The sequence below is a fragment of the Cherax quadricarinatus genome, chromosome 47 (genome assembly GCF_038502225.1).
Source record: "Cherax quadricarinatus isolate ZL_2023a chromosome 47, ASM3850222v1, whole genome shotgun sequence".
NCBI lineage: Eukaryota > Metazoa > Arthropoda > Malacostraca > Decapoda > Parastacidae > Cherax > Cherax quadricarinatus.
In genome coordinates this window covers 586,091-604,056 of record NC_091338.1, presented here as the reverse complement: position 1 = coordinate 604,056, position 17,966 = coordinate 586,091, and the positions used below count along the sequence as shown (strand labels likewise).

General features: G+C 39.3%; 1 protein-coding gene across 2 annotated transcripts in view; it reads left to right on the top strand.

Moving 5' to 3' along the window:
• The window catches only part of LOC128696540 (uncharacterized), a 79,213-nt gene that overhangs the window by 29,236 nt on the left and 32,011 nt on the right, over nt 1–17,966 (top strand). For both annotated transcript variants that reach the window (XM_053787833.1, XM_053787832.1), the window contains exon 4: nt 1,316–1,591. In XM_053787833.1, the coding sequence (XP_053643808.1) occupies nt 1,316–1,591 (276 nt within the window). The remainder of the gene's footprint in view (nt 1–1,315; nt 1,592–17,966) is intronic.

The window sequence follows — 17,966 nt, the reverse complement described above, 5'->3', positions numbered from 1 at the left end:
ATCCTTACTTCTAAGGGTATCAGACACTGTTTCTTAACACACTATTCCTCACATATATGTGCCATTGAGATGCCAGACTCTAACCTCCTTTATTTATTCAGTTTCTTACTAACACTGAGAATCACATGTTTTGTATTAGCACCACTACTTGCTTTAGAAGTCATCATTAATTGCACTTTACTTAATGTGTTAGTAAAGTCACACAAAATGCTCTAAATCCAGGGAAAATTGTGGACTAAATGATGAGCACAGGTTTATGGTCTGTGGAACACTGAAAACAGACAGGTCTTAGATATGGTTGTTTTGGCTCATACCAAATAAACATCAGGTCCTGGACATGGCCATTTTATCTTGTACTGAACAAATGTTGGAGTTAGTGGATGTAGCCCAATATTTCAGAAGACAGCTGGACTCTTATTGCTGTGGACAAAATGAGGAGTTACAGACTTTTGGTCCATTTTGTCTGATAAAGCGTTGTCTAACCAATTTTCGTGTTCAAAATTACTGAAATCTGTTAATGAGAGGCTTAACTGTAGTGACACTTATCATTGCACATACTACATGTTAACAAATGTAAATATAAAACCCAGATTTTCTTGCTAAATTGTACCAAGTGTGTAGGAATTTGCCTCTACCAAACATGTACAGAAGATAAATGCAGTGGATAAAGGCAAACCAAAGAAAAAATATTGATTACAAAAATGTGAGGCAGTATCAGCTGCTGCCTTTTCGTTAGAGTACAAAGTCACCAACAGCTTAAGTTGTACTGAACCTTTAGCATCAGTAAAAATGTAAGCCACATTTCCTTACTAAATTACTAGGAGCTTGCCATACCTATTCCAAACAAGCATAAACAAAAAAAAAAAAAAAATCATGAATTTGAGACTGTAGTAGCCAAAGAAAAATATAGTAATACTGTAACAAAATGATATGCAAGACTGTGTCTGGGAAAATGTATTTTGTTTTAGTTTGTTTTAACATGGGTTACATATCCATGATATGGCAAGAGGAACTTTTTTTTATGCAAAACAGCATTCTTTACTGAAACTGTATGATCTACAAATAATGTTTAAACCATGGTATTCTGATGCTAGGTACTGCTGACTTGGTTCATATTATTTACCTAGAGAATTCATTTCTCTTAAGTTTTGGGGTGGCCTTTCTATTTCAATTATTTGAGGCATTCAAAATGTTTGATTTAAGGAGCATGTGTTGCATATCATAATTTAAATACTGTTTATAGAAAACCGGCATGTTGTAGATAAACGTGAATTCTAATCATATGAAGGTCAACAATTTAATTTTAAAATTTCAGAGTGGAAATACAGGCTGCCATGAAAAAGCATCAGGTACAAGCATAGAAAGTAGTTTGGGATCTGTGGGCCAACATGTTAGCTTGGCATTTGCTCCAGCTTCATCTCCAGTTAGTCATTCTTCAAGCCATAAAAGTATACCACCATTGACTAGCCTTCTGCTGACTACATTAGGAAATACCAGCTGCACTGTGATAGGAGCTAGTGGGAGCTCCTGTCCACTTCCAGTTAAATCTTTACGACCCAAGAATACAAATCCTACACAGGACCCCAATACGGTATGTGAGGCAACCAATTATTTGTTTAACAATAATATTGGATAAACTACATTGTTGTAGATGAATGGTTCAGAGAAACGACACGTTGATAAATTAGACACGTGCAACTCTTGGGTATCTTTATTGAGGAAACGTTTCACCACAGAGTGGCTTCATCAGTCCATACAAAGGAGAAACTTGAAGAACAGGAGGAGAGTGAGGTAATCAGTCCTTCAACCTTGAGTCGATGTGGTCAGTCCATCAATCTTGAATAGAATACGGCATATGCATGGAGAAGCAGCTTATAAACAATAGACAAGAGAGGTGCAGCAGTCGTAGGTGGTGTCACGTTTGTCTAATGTGGAAGTAGGTTCTTCGCTTGCCTAACCCTTGGGCACGACCTACTTCCACATTGGACAAATGTGACACCACCTACGACTGCTGCACCTCTCCTGCCTATGTGGTTTATAAGCTGCTTCTCCACGGATGTGCTGTATTCTATTCAAGATTGATGGACTGACCACATTGACTCAAGGTTGAGGGACTGATTACCTCACTCTTCTCCTGTTCTTCAAGTTTCTCCTTTCGTATGGACTGATGAAGCCACTGTGTGGCGAAACGTTTCCTCAGTAAAGATACCCAAGAGTTGCACGTGTGTCTAATTTATCAAACTACATTGTATTAATACTTATTACTCAACATTTCAACACTCCTACCAGGTCTGGGGTTTTCTTATACATTTATGTTTTTGGTAAAGATATATTTGATAGTTTGTGGTTACAGGAAAGTGGGTGCGGGAGGGAAGAGGAGCGATTGGTAAAGTAGTAAGGGAGAAAAAGTTAGCATATGAGAAGTTTTTACAAAGTAGAAGTGATGCAAGGAGGGAAGAGTATATGGAGAAAAAGAGAGAGGTTAAGAGAGTGGTGAAGCAATGTAAAAAGAGAGCAAATGAGAGAGTGGGTGAGATGTTATCAACAAATTTTGTTGAAAATAAGAAAAAGTTTTGGAGTGAGATTAACAAGTTAAGAAAGCCTAGAGAACAAATGGATTTGTCAGTTAAAAATAGGAGAGAAGAGTTATTAAATGGAGAGTTAGAGGTATTGGGAAGATGGAAGGAATATTTTGAGGAATTGTTAAATGTTGATGAAGATAGGGAAGCTGTGATTTCGTGTATAGGACAAGGAGGAATAACGTCTTGTAGGAGTGAGGAAGAGCCAGTTGTGAGTGTGGGGGAAGTTTGTGAGGCAGTAGGTAAAATGAAAGGGGGTAAGGCAGCCGGGATTGATGGGATAAAGATAGAAATGTTAAAAGCAGGTGGGGATATAGTTTTGGAGTGGTTGGTGCAATTATTTAATAAATGTATGGAAGAGGGTAAGGTACCTAGGGATTGGCAGAGAGCATGCATAGTTCCTTTGTATAAAGGCAAAGGGGATAGAAGAGAGTGCAAAAATTATAGGGGGATAAGTCTGTTGAGTATACCTGGTAAAGTGTATGGTAGAGTTAAAATTGAAAGAATTAAGAGTAAGACGGAGAATAGGATAGATGAACAAGGAGGCTTTAGGAAAGGTAGGGGGTGTGTGGACCAGGTGTTTACAGTGAAACATATAAGTGAACAGTACAGTGGTCCCTCAATAATCGTCCGGCTTGAAAGTCGTCCATTTCGGAAATAGTCCTGTTTTTTCGTCAAAATATTGGCTCGCAAATGGTCTGGTAACTCGCTAATAGTCCTAATAGTCCTTCGTCCTGGACGCGTACTCACGCTCTGAGCCGCCTCGGCCTTTCTTTCCCAGCCAGTGTGCAATTGTTTACCAGTGAGTGACGGTCCACTCACATGCTCCTACGAAATATTTCATAATATTCCATTGATTTTAGTGCTTGCAAGTGCTAAATAAGCTACCATGGCTCCAAATAAAGCTTCTAGTGCCAGCCCTTTGGTAAAGAATGTGAGAAGCACATAATTTATGAAAAAGTTTGTAGAAAATACAAAGATGGTGGTGGTAGAGTGGAAGCAGTTGTGTTAGTGGTTGATGAACATAAGAACATAAGAAAGGAGGATCACTGCAGCAGGCCTGTTGGCCCATACTCGGCAGGTCCTTTACAATTCATCCCACTAACGAAACATTTTCCCAACCCAGTCCTCAATGCTACCCAAGAAAAAAGCTCTGGTAACTCTATCCACTCATTTGGGACTTGCAAATGAGTGGATAGAGTTATCAGAGCTTATTTCTTGGGTAGCACTGAGGACTGGGTTGGGAAAATGTTTCGTTAGTGGGATGAATTGGATGAATAGAATACGGCGGTGTCACCGCCTATGACTGCTGCACCTCTCCTACCAACGGTTTATAAGCTCCTTCTCCGCACGTATGCCGTATTCTATTCAAGATTGATGGACTGACCACATCGACTCAAGGTTGAGGGACTGATTACCTCATTCTCCTCCCGTTCTTCAAGATTCTCCTTTGTATGGACTGATGAAGCCACTGTGTGGCGAAATGTTTCCTCAATAAAGATACCCAAGAGTTGCACATGTGCCTAATTTATCAGAACAAATGCTACCCAAGCAATAAACTCAGGTGCAAGTCCGACTCAAATCCAACCCCTTTCACTTGTGTATTTATCCAGCCTAAATTTGAAACTACCCAAGCCATAGCTTTTAGAACATTGGAAAGGAGGAACACTGCAATAAGCCTGTTGGCCCATACTAGGCCGGTCCTTCACAAATCCAACCCACTAACAGAACAAATGCTACCCAAGCAATAAGCTCATGTGCAAGTCCGACTCAAATCCAAGCCCTCTCATTTGTGTATTTATCCAACCTAAATTTGAAACTACCCAATGTTTTAGGTTCGATCACCCTACTAGGCAGACCATTCCACTCATCAACTACCCCTATTACCAATGTTCATTTATACATTTTATTAGTGCCCTAGAGTCCTTATGGAGGGGGATACCCCTTCCAAATAACCTCTCTTTCCTCTCTCCTCCTCCCTGTCTTCCATTCATCAAAAACAGCCTTCAATAAAGGTAACTGTCATGTTGAATGTTCATTCTTTTGTGCATGTAAATCTATCTTTTAGGTAAAAAAAAATTTTTTTATTGATACTTCTAGGTGTCTGGAACGAATTAATTGGATTTACATTATTTCTTATGGGGAAAATTGATTCGAAAATCGTCCATTTCGGTAATAGTCCCACTTCCAGGAACGGATTATGGACGATTATTGAGGGACCACTGTATTTAGATAAGGCTAAAGAGGTCTTTGTGGCATTTATGGATTTGGAAAAGGCGTATGACAGGGTGGATAGGGGGGCAATGTGGCAGATGTTGCAAGTGTATGGTGTAGGAGGTAGGTTACTGAGGGCAGTGAAGAGTTTTTACGAGGATAGTGAGGCTCAAGTTAGAGTATGTAGGAAAGAGGGAAATTATTTCCCAGTAAAAGTAGGCCTTAGACAAGGATGTGTGATGTCACCGTGGTTGTTTAATATATTTATAGATGGGGTTGTAAGAGAAGTAAATGCGAGGGTCTTGGCAAGAGGCGTGGAGTTAAAAGATAAAGAATCACACACAAAGTGGGAGTTGTCACAGCTGCTCTTTGCTGATGACACTGTGCTCTTGGGAGATTCTGAAGAGAAGTTGCAGAGATTGGTGGATGAATTTGGTAGGGTGTGCAAAAGAAGAAAATTAAAGGTGAATACAGGAAAGAGTAAGGTTATGAGGATAACAAAAAGATTAGGCGATGAAAGATTGAATTTCAGATTGGAGGGAGAGAGTATGGAGGAGGTGAATGTATTCAGATATTTGGGAGTGGACGTGTCAGCGGATGGGTCTATGAAAGATGAGGTGAATCATAGAATTGATGAGGGGAAAGAGTGAGTGGTGCACTTAGGAGTCTGTGGAGACAAAGAACTTTGTCCTTGGAGGCAAAGAGGGGAATGTATGAGAGTATAGTTTTACCAACGCTCTTATATGGGTGTGAAGCATGGGTGATGAATGTTGCAGCGAGGAGAAGGCTGGAGGCAGTGGAGATGTCATGTCTGAGAGCAATGTGTGGTGTGATTATAATGCAGAGAATTCGTAGTTTGGAAGTTAGGAGGAGGTGCGGGATTGCCAAAACTGTTGTCCAGAGGGCTGAGGAAGGGTTGTTGAGGTGGTTCGGACATGTAGAGAGAATGGAGCGAAACAGAATGACTTCAAGAGTGTATCAGTCTGTAGTGGAAGGAAGGCGGGGTAGGGGTCGGCCTAGGAAAGGTTGGAGAGAGGGGGTAAAGGAGGTTTTGTGTGCGAGGGGCTTGGACTTCCAGCAGGCATGCGTGAGCGTGTTTGATAGGAGTGAATGGAGACAAATGGTTTTTAATACTTGACGTGCTGTTGAAGTGTGAGCAAAGTAACATTTATGAAGGGGTTCAGGGAAACCGGCAGGCCGGACTTGAGTCCTGGAGATGGGAAGTACAGTGCCTGCACTCTGAAGGAGGGGTGTTAATGTTGCAGTTTAAAAACTGTAGTGTAAAGCACCCTTCTGGCAAGACAGTGATGGAGTGAATGATGGTGAAATTTTGTCTTTTTCGGGCCACCCTGCCTTGGTGGGAATCGGCCAGTGTGATAATAAAAAAAAAAAATAAATAATATCTTATTTTTATATAGCCGGACTTGAGTCTTGGAAATGGGAAGTACACTGCCTGCACTTTAAAGGAGGGGTTTGGGATATTGGCAGTTTGGAGGGATATGTTGTGTATCTTTATACTGTTACGAACATAGTCAGTTGGTCCCTGGGTTATAGTGCTTTTCGTAACAGAATAATAAACTTAGTACGTCTAGGGGTCTTCACTTGGAGAGGAAAAGGAATTTTCTTTGTTTCTATTTAATTTATTAATAATCATAATAATCACTTAAATCCACCTTCTCATATTTTGCAATATGAGTAGAATGCTTTTACCATTTCTCATTAAAACATCACAGTACTAGGTCAAGTATTTACAAATGGCTCTGAGTGAGTCACGAAATATTAGTATATGTACATGCACAGGCGTTGCCTAAAAATTCAAACACATTAATAGATTTCTTATAATAGGGTTCACTTTACAATAAGCCCTCTTACACTACAGAGGCTTGCTCACTTGGCTTCACTTTCTCTAAGAGCTTCTTAACCATAAAATGGTATAAAATACTGACAGGTTGTTAGGTAAGACACATATGCAACAGTTAGGTATCTTTATTTTGAAACGTTTCGCCTACACAGTAGGCTTCTTCAGTCGAGTACAGAAAAGTTGATAGAAGCAGAAGAGACTTGAAGACGATGTAATCAGTCCATCATCCTTGAAGTTTTGAGGTGGTCAGTCCCTCAGTCTGGAGAAGAGTATTGTTCCATAGTCTGAAACAATATGGAGTTGAAGTGATAGGATGGAGCCTTATATAGCGCCAGGAGGTGAGACGTAGGTCACTAGTAGAGGTAAGAATGTAGACGTTGGGAGGTCAGGTGCCTCTCAAGGCTCCATCCTATCACTTCAACTCCATATTGTTTCAGACTATGGAACAATACTCTTCTCCAGACTGAGGGACTGACCACCTCAAAACTTCAAGGATGATGGACTGATTACATCGTCTTTAAGTCTCTTCTGCTTCTATCAACTTTTCTGTACTCGACTGAAGAAGCCTACTGTGTAGGCGAAACGTTTCGAAATAAAGATACCTAACTGTTGCATATGTGTCTTACCTAACAGCTTCTTAACCACCTTCTCCAACCGAGATAAGTCTTAGCAACGAGTTCCCGAAAATTCCTGGGATTTTCTAGGGAGACGAATGGTGGTTTTAGAGGTGGATACTCCCCTAGACTCTTCCTGGTCCAGAGGAAGGTATGAACTGAACTCAGTGAGGCTTTACCAGCTCACTTTCACTCGGTCGGAGCAGGGGTTGAGCAGCTCAAAACACCTATTGGTGCTTGGCCAGGTCGCACCAGCAGTTGACACTAATTAAACAACCTACCTATATACAAAGCTAAGTAATACGACCAGATAATATTATAAAGTCGAGTAAATCCATTTTAGCTACTAATGGAATTACTCCTGAATATAATATTAAGTAAAATAGAAAAATAACATGTAAATGTATACCATTGTGATAATAACAAGTAGAAACAGTCTACTTGAACAAAAGGGTGTAACAATACGTATATGCTTCTAAGCTGTTGTATTCTGAGCACCTCTGCAAAAACAGTGATTATGTGTGAGTGAGGTGAAAGTGTTGAATGATGATGAAAGTATTTTCTTTTTGGGGATTTTTTCTTTTCGGGTCACCCTGCCTCGGTGGGAGACGGCCGACTGGTTAAAAAAAAAAAGTCTAAAACATTATTGGGACCTAAATCTTTCTTTCTTTCTTTCAACACACCGGCCATATCCCACCAAGGCAGGGTGGCCCAAAAAGAAAAACGAAAGTTTCTCTTTTAAATTTAGTAATTTATACGGGAGAAGGGGTTACTAGCCCCTTGCTCCCGGCATTTTAATCGCCTCTTACAACACGCATGGCTTACGGAGGAAGAATTCTGTTCCACTTCCCCATGGAGATAAGAGGAAATAAACAAGAACAAGAACTAGAAAGAAAATAGAAGAATACCCAGAGGGGTGTGTATATATATGCTTGTACATGTATGTGTAGTGTGACCTAAGTGCAAGTAGAAGTAGCAAGACATACCTGAAATCTTGCATGTTTATGAGACAGACAAAAGACACCAGCAATCCTACCATCATGTAAAACAATTACAGGTTTTCGTTGTACACTCACTTGGCAGGACGGTAGTACCTCCCTAGGCGGTTGCTGTTTACCAACCTACTACCTAGGGAGACCTAAATACTTTGTATATATTTCTAGACAATAGTAAATGACCAAGGCAGGTGAAAATGTTTACCTGTCGGTGTGTTTTTGACTATTTGAGTACCTAATATTAGTGTCAGAACAAAGATTGGCTATGAATTCAAAAGAACTACCATAAATTATAATTATCAGAACATAAAAATTATGTAAAGTAAAATAAAAATGAGAAAAAAAGGTATATCGGCAATACTTATGCAGCAGCAGGACTTGATGTTGCCGACAGGTGGGCATCCAGCGCCAACTTCGCTGGCTTATGTCTCGGTAAATATTGATCCTAAAAAATTTTTTTTTTATCTTATAACCTGCAGAATAATGCCCCCTTCGTTTATTTTTTTTTTCGAAAATGTATTCGGAGTACTGGGCAAGTGAACGTAGATCTACGTTTGGACAGTTTAAGGGTTAAATGCCTAGTATATAATGTGTGGATGGGGTGGCCAGATGGGGTTACAATACCTACAACACTATTCGATACCTACCTACCCTACTATTCACCTTGCACCCTATATTAAGACCATTAAGACTATAAATATTTTATGGTAAGTAATGAGTATACACTAGATGCATTTTATTGCTCTAGGGCTCTTTAAATGTCGAAGTATATTATGTGTGGGTGGGTTTGGGTGGGGTGGTTTGGATGGCTACCATACGTATCACACCTAACTTATTACAGTAAGCACTACTCACTTCTCACCCTACATTAAGACTACAAATATTTTCAGGTAACTAATGAGTGTGTATTTTACTTTTTATTGTTTTTAATGCCTTGTTCTATTGCAAACTTAATACAGTGGTGCCTCGGTATACGTCCTCTTTGGAATAAGTCCAGCTTGGTATTGGATGTGAAAATTTTTACTTGGTATACAACCTTCGTTTGGAATACGACTTGCATGCTAGAACTTGTATGGGTCAAAATGAGTTACAACACCACGTGCTACCCTTGTTTACCCCTCTATCGAGACAAAGCCACGACTGCCCACTATCGTCAGTACACCCGTTGCTACCATTCAGTGAACAACCCGCACTGTCACTGAATTTTCACGTGATTTTTTTTTCATAAAAATTTTTAGGAACTTCATTAACCATGAGTTCTAAGAAAGTTGATGAGAAGAACCAAGCAACAAAGAAAATGGTTAGGATCACCATGGAGGTGAAAAAAGAGATTGTTGAAAAGTACGAAGGTGGCATGAGTATGAGTTAATCGTTCTACCATATTGTATTACTACTACTACAACTTATGTCACTACTACTACTACTACCACCACTAGTATTGCACCTCACTCTAAGCCTATATATACCCTGTGTGTCCATGTACTGTGTAACGGCTTGACAAAGTTCCTGGAGAGCGAAACGTTGCCACAATAAAATGTCACATTAGTTGCACTTGTGTCCTTTTACTTTACATGTGTCCATGTACTGTGTAACGGCTTGACAAAGTTCCTGGAGAGCGAAATGTTGCCACAATAAAATGTCACATTAGTTGCACTTTTGTCCTTTTACTTTACATATTGTCGGTAATTCTACCAACATATATTTTTTAATTGTGTTCATTACTCTTTAAGAAATGTGACTTAAATGTGTTTTTAGTGTTTTTTAAGGTTTAGCAATAATTGTATTCTTTCACTAGCTATTTATGCTAGTTTTATTGTCTTTGTCTTCATTTTAAGGCATTGCATCCAGTTTATTTAAAAAGCTGGGTTATGTCATGGCTCTTGGAGCCAATTAATGATGTAGGGCAGGGTATGACTGTACAGTGGACCCCCGCCTTACGAACACATAGCGTTACATTAAATCCGCCATACGAAGTATTTGAAAACAAAAATTTTGCCTCGCCTCACGATAAAAAGCTCACCTTACGTGATTCGGCCAGGACGCATCCCACGTGTGGCCTCAGCGCCAGTGTTTACAAGCCAGCCAGTGCGGTCGCATCTACGCATACATTCGGTACATTTCACATTATCCCAGTGTTTTTAGTTCTTGTAACTGCAAAATAAGTCATCATGGACCCCAAGAAAGCTTCTAGTGCTATCCCTGTGGTAAAAAAGGCGAGAATTAGTATGGAATTGAAAAAAGATATTAAGGAAATGTGTGGAAAGTGGGTTGAACTGCAAACCTTTACAGATGAAAATCACCCTGACACAGCTACTGCAAGCCGTGTTAGCAACCTGTACAATGACAATGTTATGGCCCATTTTAGGAAAGTCTTACAGGAACGGGAGGTACAGAGCTCTATGGACAGATTTGTTGTGCGACAGAGGTCCAGTGACTCTCAAGCTGGTCCTAGTGGCATTAACCCTTTGACTGTTTACGCCGTATAAATACGTCTTACGCACCACTGTTTCTGACGTATGTATACTCAATAATTCTAGTGGCTTCAAATCAAGCGGAAGAAAACTGGTAGGCCCACATGTGAGAGAATGGGTCTGTGTGGTCAGTGTGCACCACATAAAAAAAATCCTGCAGCACACAGTGCGTAATGAGAAAAAAAAAACTGATCGTTTTTTTGGATTAAAACACCGACTTTGAGGTGTATTTTCGTATAGTATTCATCGATGTATTTGCATTTTCATGGTCTTAGGTGATAAAATGGAGAACATATTACAGAAATAGAGATGATTTTCATTACTTTGACGATGAAAAACGACCTTGAAACTGAGCTCAAAGTAGCGGAAATGTTCGATTTTTACCAATGTTCAGGAGTAAACAAATCACATCACATATCCAATACACGTCAACTGGGGAGTCTAATATTCTTTCACTAGTGCACTGATATTATTTATACCATTTTTACAATAATGCAGTAATCTGCATAACAGTAAATTTTATATTTTTTTGTATGAATAAAAAATCAAAATAGAAAGTATTAATAATATAAGAGGGGCCTAGAGATGTGACTAATGAACAAAGGATATGTTATTTTAGTGCCAAGAATGTCTACCTTGTTTATTCTGGATCCTATTTTGAAATTGGCATCTTTTTTAGTTTGCGTGAAATTGGCCAAATTGCCAATTTCTGACCACCATATTGGGTAGTCCAAATTGGTAAATGGGAGGTTTCTTGTACTCAGCTGACAGATAAAATGGAGTTCTAAAGAAATAGCTATGAGCTTGGTCAACTGGAACAATGGAATTGGCTGAAAATAGGGCTCAAAGTCGGCGAAATCGCTGATACGCATATGTCGCCAAGACCGCTAACTTCGCGGGAGCATAATTCCATGAGTTTTCGACCAAATTTTGAACTTTTGGTGTCATTACCATCGGGAAAAGATTCTCTATCATTTCATAAGAAAAAATAATTTTTTTTTTTTTTTTCAAAAATTTATCGACATAGAATGACAGTTTCAGAAAGGGGCCTGAAACAGTCGAAGGGTTAAAAGAAGAAGGGAAATAATCCCAGAAAAGGACTTGCTACCTCAAGTCCTAATGGAAGGGGATTCCCCTTCTAAACAATAACTTCCACACACTCCCCTCCTCCCATCCCATCAATCATCACCAGATCCTCAATAAAGGTAAGTGTCATGTATTCTATTCTTAGTAGAGTAGTAATTGTGCATGTCTTCTTCAGTTTGTGTGTATTAAAATTAATATTTCATATGGTAAAAAAAAAAATTTTTTTTTTTCATACTTTGGGGTGTCAGGAATGGATTAATTTGATTTCTGTTATTTCTTATGGGGAAAATTAATTCGGCTAACGATAATTTTGGCTTACAATAAGCTCTCAGGAACGGATTAATATCATAAGGCGGGGGTCCACTGTATATTCAAAAGGCTTAGCCTCTATAATTCTTGTCATCTTCCTTATACAACCAAACTATGCATTCTCTCTGCCAGTTCAGCGTCTGCTCACTTAGCGATGTACAGTAGTCCCTCGTTTTTCGTAATTGATCCGTTCCTGGAGCCATTACTATAAACGAAATTTACGATTTGCAAATCAGTTTTCCCCATAAGATATAATGTAGGTAGAAATAATGTAGGTTGGTAGACAGCAACCACCCAGGGAGGTACTACCGTCCTGCCAAGTGAATGTAAAACAAAAGCCTGTAATTGTTTTACATGATGGTAGGATTGCTGGTGTCTTTTGTCTGTCTCATAAATATGCAAGATTACAGGTATGTCTTGCTACTTCTACTTACACTTAGGTCACACTACACATACATGAACATGTTTATTTATACACACTCATCTGAGTTTTCTTTGATCTTATCTTAATAGTTCTTGGTCTTATTACTTTTCCTTTTATATCCATGGGGAAGTGGAATAAGAATCTTTCCTCCGTAAGCCATGCGTGTTGTAAAAGTCAACTAAAATGCCAGGAACAATGGGCTAGTAACCCCTTTTCCTGTAAAGATTACTAAAAACAATAAGAAGAAGAAAATTGTCAAAGTGAGAAGTCTGAATGTGTGTGGATGTTGTGCAAATGATAAGAAAGAGATGATTGTGGATGTTATGAATGAGAAGAAGCTGGATGTCCTGACTTTAAGTGAAACGAAGCTGAAGGGGGTGGGAGAGTTTCAATGGAGAGGAATAAATGGGATTAGGTCAGGGGTTTCAAATAGAGTTAGAGCTAAAGAATGAGTAGCAATAATGTTGAAGGATAAGCTATGGCAGGAAAAGAGGGACTATAAATGTATTAATTCAAGGATTATGTGGAGTAAAATAAAGATTGGATGTGAAAAGTGGGTTATAGTAAGCATGTATGCACCTGGAGAAGAAAGAAGTGTAGAGGAGAGAGAGAGAGATTTTGGGAAATGTTGATTGAATGCATGGGGAGTTTTGAATCAAGTGTGAGAGTAATGGTGGTTGGGGATTTCAATGCTAAAGTGGGTAAAAATGTTATGGAGGGAGTAGTAGGTAAATTTGGGGTGCCAGGGGTAAATGTAAATGGGGAGCCTTTAATTGAGCTATGTGTAGAAAGAGATTTGGTAATAAGTAATACATATTTTATGAAAAAGAGGATAAATAAATATACAAGGTATGATGTAGCACGTAATGAAAGTAGTTTGTTAGATTATGTATTGGTGGATAAAAGGTTGATGGGTAGGCTCCAGGATGTACATGTTTATAGAGGGGCAACTGATATATTGGATCATTGTTTAGTTGTAGCTACAGTTAGAGTAAGAGGTAGATGGGAAAAGAGGAAGGTGGCAACAACAAGTAAGAGGGAGGTGAAAGTGTATAAACTAAGGGAGGAGGAAGTTCGGGTGAGATATAAGCGACTATTGGCAGAAAGGTGGGCTAGTGCAAAGATGAGTAGTGGGGGGGTTGAAGAGGGTTGGAATAGTTTTAAAAGTGCAGTATTAGAATGTGGGGCAGAAGTTTGTGGTTATAGGAGGGTGGGGGCAGGTGGAAAGAGGAGTGATTGGTGGAATGATGAAGTAAAGGGTGTGATAAAAGAGAAAAAGTTAGTTTATGAGAGGTTTTTACAAAGCAGAAGTGTTATAAGAAAAGCATAGTATATGGAGAGTAAAAGAAAGGTGAAGAGAGTGGTGAGAGAGTGCGAAAGGATAGCAGATGATAGAGTGGGAGAGGCACTGTCAAGAAATTTTAATGAAAATAAGAAAAATTTTTGGAGTGAGTTAAACAAGTTAAGAAAGCCTAGGGAAAGTATGGATTTGTCAGTTAAAAACAGAGTAGGGGAGTTAGTAGATGGGGAGAGGGAGGTATTAGGTAGATGGCGAGAATATTTTGAGGAACTTTTAAATGTTGAGGAAGAAAGGGAGGCAGTAATTTCATGCACTGGTCAGGGAGGTATACCATCTTTTAGGAGTGAAGAAGAGCAGAATGTAAGTGTGGGGGAGGTACGCGAGGCATTACGTAGAATGAAAGGGGGTAAAGCAGCTGGAACTGATGGGAGCATGACAGAAATGTTAAAAGCAGGGGGGGATATAGTGTTGGAGTGGTTGGTACTTTTGTTTAATAAATGTATGAAAGAGGGGAAGGTACCTAGGGATTGGCGGAGAGCATGTATAGTCCCTTTATATAAAGGGAAAGGGGACAAAAGAGATTGTAAAAATTATAGAGGAATAAGTTTATTGAGTATACCAGGAAAAGTGTATGGTAGGGTTATGATTGAAAGAATTAGAGGTAAGACAGAATGTAGGATTGCGGATGAGCAAGGAGGTTTCAGAGTGGGTAGGGGATGTGTAGATCAAGTGTTTACATTGAAGCATATATGTGAACAGTATTTAGATAAAGGTAGGGAAATTTTTATTGCATTTATGGATTTAAAAAAGGCATTATGATAGAGTGGATAGGGGAGCAATGTGGCAGATGTTGCAAGTATATGGAATAGGTGGTAAGTTAGTAAATGCTGTAAAGAGTTTTTATGAGGATAGTGAGGCTCAGGTTAGGGTGTGTAGAAGAAAGGGAGACTACTTCCCGGTAAAAGTAGGTCTTAGACAGGGATGTGTAATGTCACCATGGTTGTTTAATGTATTTATAGATGGGGTTGTAAAAGAAGTAAATGCTAGGGTGTTTGGGAGAGGGGTGGGATTAAATTATGGGGAATCAAATTCAGAATGGGAATTAACACAGTTACTTTTTGCTGATGATACTGTGCTTATGGGAGATTCTAAAGAAAAATTGCAAAGGTTAGTGGATGAGTTTGGGAATGTGTGTAAAGGTAGAAAGTTGAAAGTGAACATAGAAAAGAGTAAGGTGATGAAGGTATCAAATGATTTAGATAAAGAAAAATTGGATATCAAATTGGGGAGGAGGAGTATGGAAGAAGTGAATGTTTTCAGATACTTGGGAGTTGACGTGTCAGCGGATGGATTTATGAAGGATGAGGTTAATCATAGAATTGATGAGGGAAAAATAGGTGAGTGGTGCATTGAGGTATATGTGGAGTCAAAAAACGTTATCTATGGAGGCAAAGAAGGGAATGTATGAAAGTATAGTAGTACCAACACTCTTATATGGGTTTGAAGCTTGGGTGGTAAATGCAGCAGCGAGGAGACGGTTGGAGGCAGTGGAGATGTCCTGTCTAAGGGCAATGTGTGGTGTAAATATTATGCAGAAAATTCGGAGTGTGGAAATTAGGAAAAGGTGTGGAGTTAATAAAAGTATTAGTCAGAGGGCTGAAGAGGGGTTGTTGAGGTGGTTTGGTCATTTAGAGAGAATGGATCAAAGTAGAATGACATGGAAAGCATATAAATCTATAGGGGAAGGAAGGCGAGGTAGGGGTCGTCCTCGAAAGGGTTGGAGAGAGGGGGTAAAGGAGGTTTTGTGGGCAAGGGGCTTGGACTTCCAGCAAGCGTGCGTGAGCGTGTTAGATAGGGGTGAATGGAGACGAATGATACTTGGGACCTGACGATCTGTTGGAGTGTGAGCAGGGTAATATTTAGTGAAGGGATTCAGGGAAACCGGTTATTTTCATATAGTCGGACTTGAGTCCTGGAAATGGGAAGTACAATGCCTGCACTTTAAAGGAGGGGTTTGGGATATTGGCAGTTTGGAGGGATATGTTGTGTATCTTTATACGTATATGCTTCTAAACTGTTGTATTCTGAGCACCTCTGCAAGAACAGTGATTATGTGTGAGTGTGGTGAAAGTGTTGAATGATGATGAAAGCATTTTCTTTTTGGGGATTTTCTTTCTTTTTTGGGTCACCCTGCCTCGGTGGGAGACGGCCGACTTGTTGAAAAAAAAAATTAAATTTATCCGTTCCTGACACCCAGAAGTATTAAAACCAAAAAAATTTTTACATGAAATATACATGTAGTACATAAACAATACAATGGGAAATGATGAATGAAACATTAACAGTGTAACACTTACCTTTATTGGAGATTCTTCTTAGTGTATGGGAGACTGGAGGAGGAGAGAGATTGGATTGTTTACAGTTTGGAAGGGGAATCCCCTTCCAGCAACACCTCAGGTACCAATTGCTTTTCTGGTGTTGCTTCTCTTCTCTGTTTCTTAATGCCACTTGGACCACCTTGAGAGTCACTCTAGTCCTGTCTTGCAAAGTAACTGTGGAGAGAGCTCTGTTTCTGGCGTCTCTTTAACACTTCCCTAAAATGGCCCAAGACTTTGTCACTGTACATATTTCTCACCTTCTTTACCACAGGCTTGGCACTAGGAGCTTTCTTTGGAGCCATGGTAGCTTATTTAGTACTTGCAAGCACTAAAATGAGTGGAATATTATGAAATATTTCGTAGGAGCACTTGAGGGGACCTTCACTCACTGGTAAACAATGCCAGACTGGCTGGGTAGGGAGGCCGCCCCGGCTCACACCATGCATACGCGTCCCGGACGAACTACTATTCGCGAGTCAACCTATGAAAAGCGAGTCCATGTTTATACGAAAATACCCCTATGATTGGCGAAATTTACGATTGCCGAGAACTATGAAAAGCGAGGGACCACTGTACTTGTTTACCAACGACTCGGACTTACAACAGGCTCTCTGACCAGTATGCATACTTAATGTATATTAGAGCTGATTTCCTCTATTCTGTTTATTACAATACTATACAGTACACTACTGTATAAACATTTAAAATATACTAAAAATTTTATAAATGGTTCAGATGTAATATTAAAACAATATCAAAGATGGTTGACACAAACCCGCTGCCATTATAGTATGCTCCTTGCTTAGCAATGAATTTGTTTACCGATGTGGTCTTGAGAACAGAACTGTGTCGTTAAGTGAGGAGAGGCTGTACTGAGGTACATTTCCCTATTTCATGCATCTGTTGAACAAATCCACCAGTCTCCACTTAAGCTTTCTGTCACGTATTAGTATGTCAAAGTGATCAGCACCCTCAAATTTGCTGTAAATGGCAAATTTTGGCCTAGACAAAAAAGAATAGGTCTTATTAACAGGCTTATGAGAAATGGGCTTTGGTTAAGTTGATAACTTTATTATGCACTCTCATGCTCATCCTGTGGGCTCTAATCAACAGATTACTCAGGCACAAAATGGATCCAGAGACTGGTTAATAAAATACATTTGAAAATTCATGCTGTGGAGAATATTACTGTGGATTTATCCTTTAGAGATGTTAAGAAACAAGTCATTACCTTCGGTTCAATCTTTTTTTCATCAGTTCTTGTATATTGTCAGGGACAAAATTTAATTTTGTTGCATGCCACTTTTTTTTTTTTTCTCTTTTTTGGCGTGTCGACCGTTTCCCACTGAGGCAGGGTGACCCAGTAAGAAAGAAAGAAAAAAACTTTCATCATTCAACACTTTCACTATCGTTCACACACAATCACTGTCTTTGCAGAGGCACTCAGATACGACAGTTAGATGTCACTCCAAACAGCCAATATCCCAAACCCCTCCTTTAACGTGCAGGCATTGTACTTCCCACCTCCAGGATTCAAGTCCGGACATGGCCACTTATTAATATTTATTATAAATAATGCTGTTGTACTATTAATTATAAATAATGCTGTTGTATTATTAATTGTAAATAATGCTGTTGTACTAATAATTAAATATAAATAATCCTGCTGTACTTGTGCCATATATGTATAGCTATTAACTTGGCTTTTTGTCTTAGCCATACTGACTATGATGTT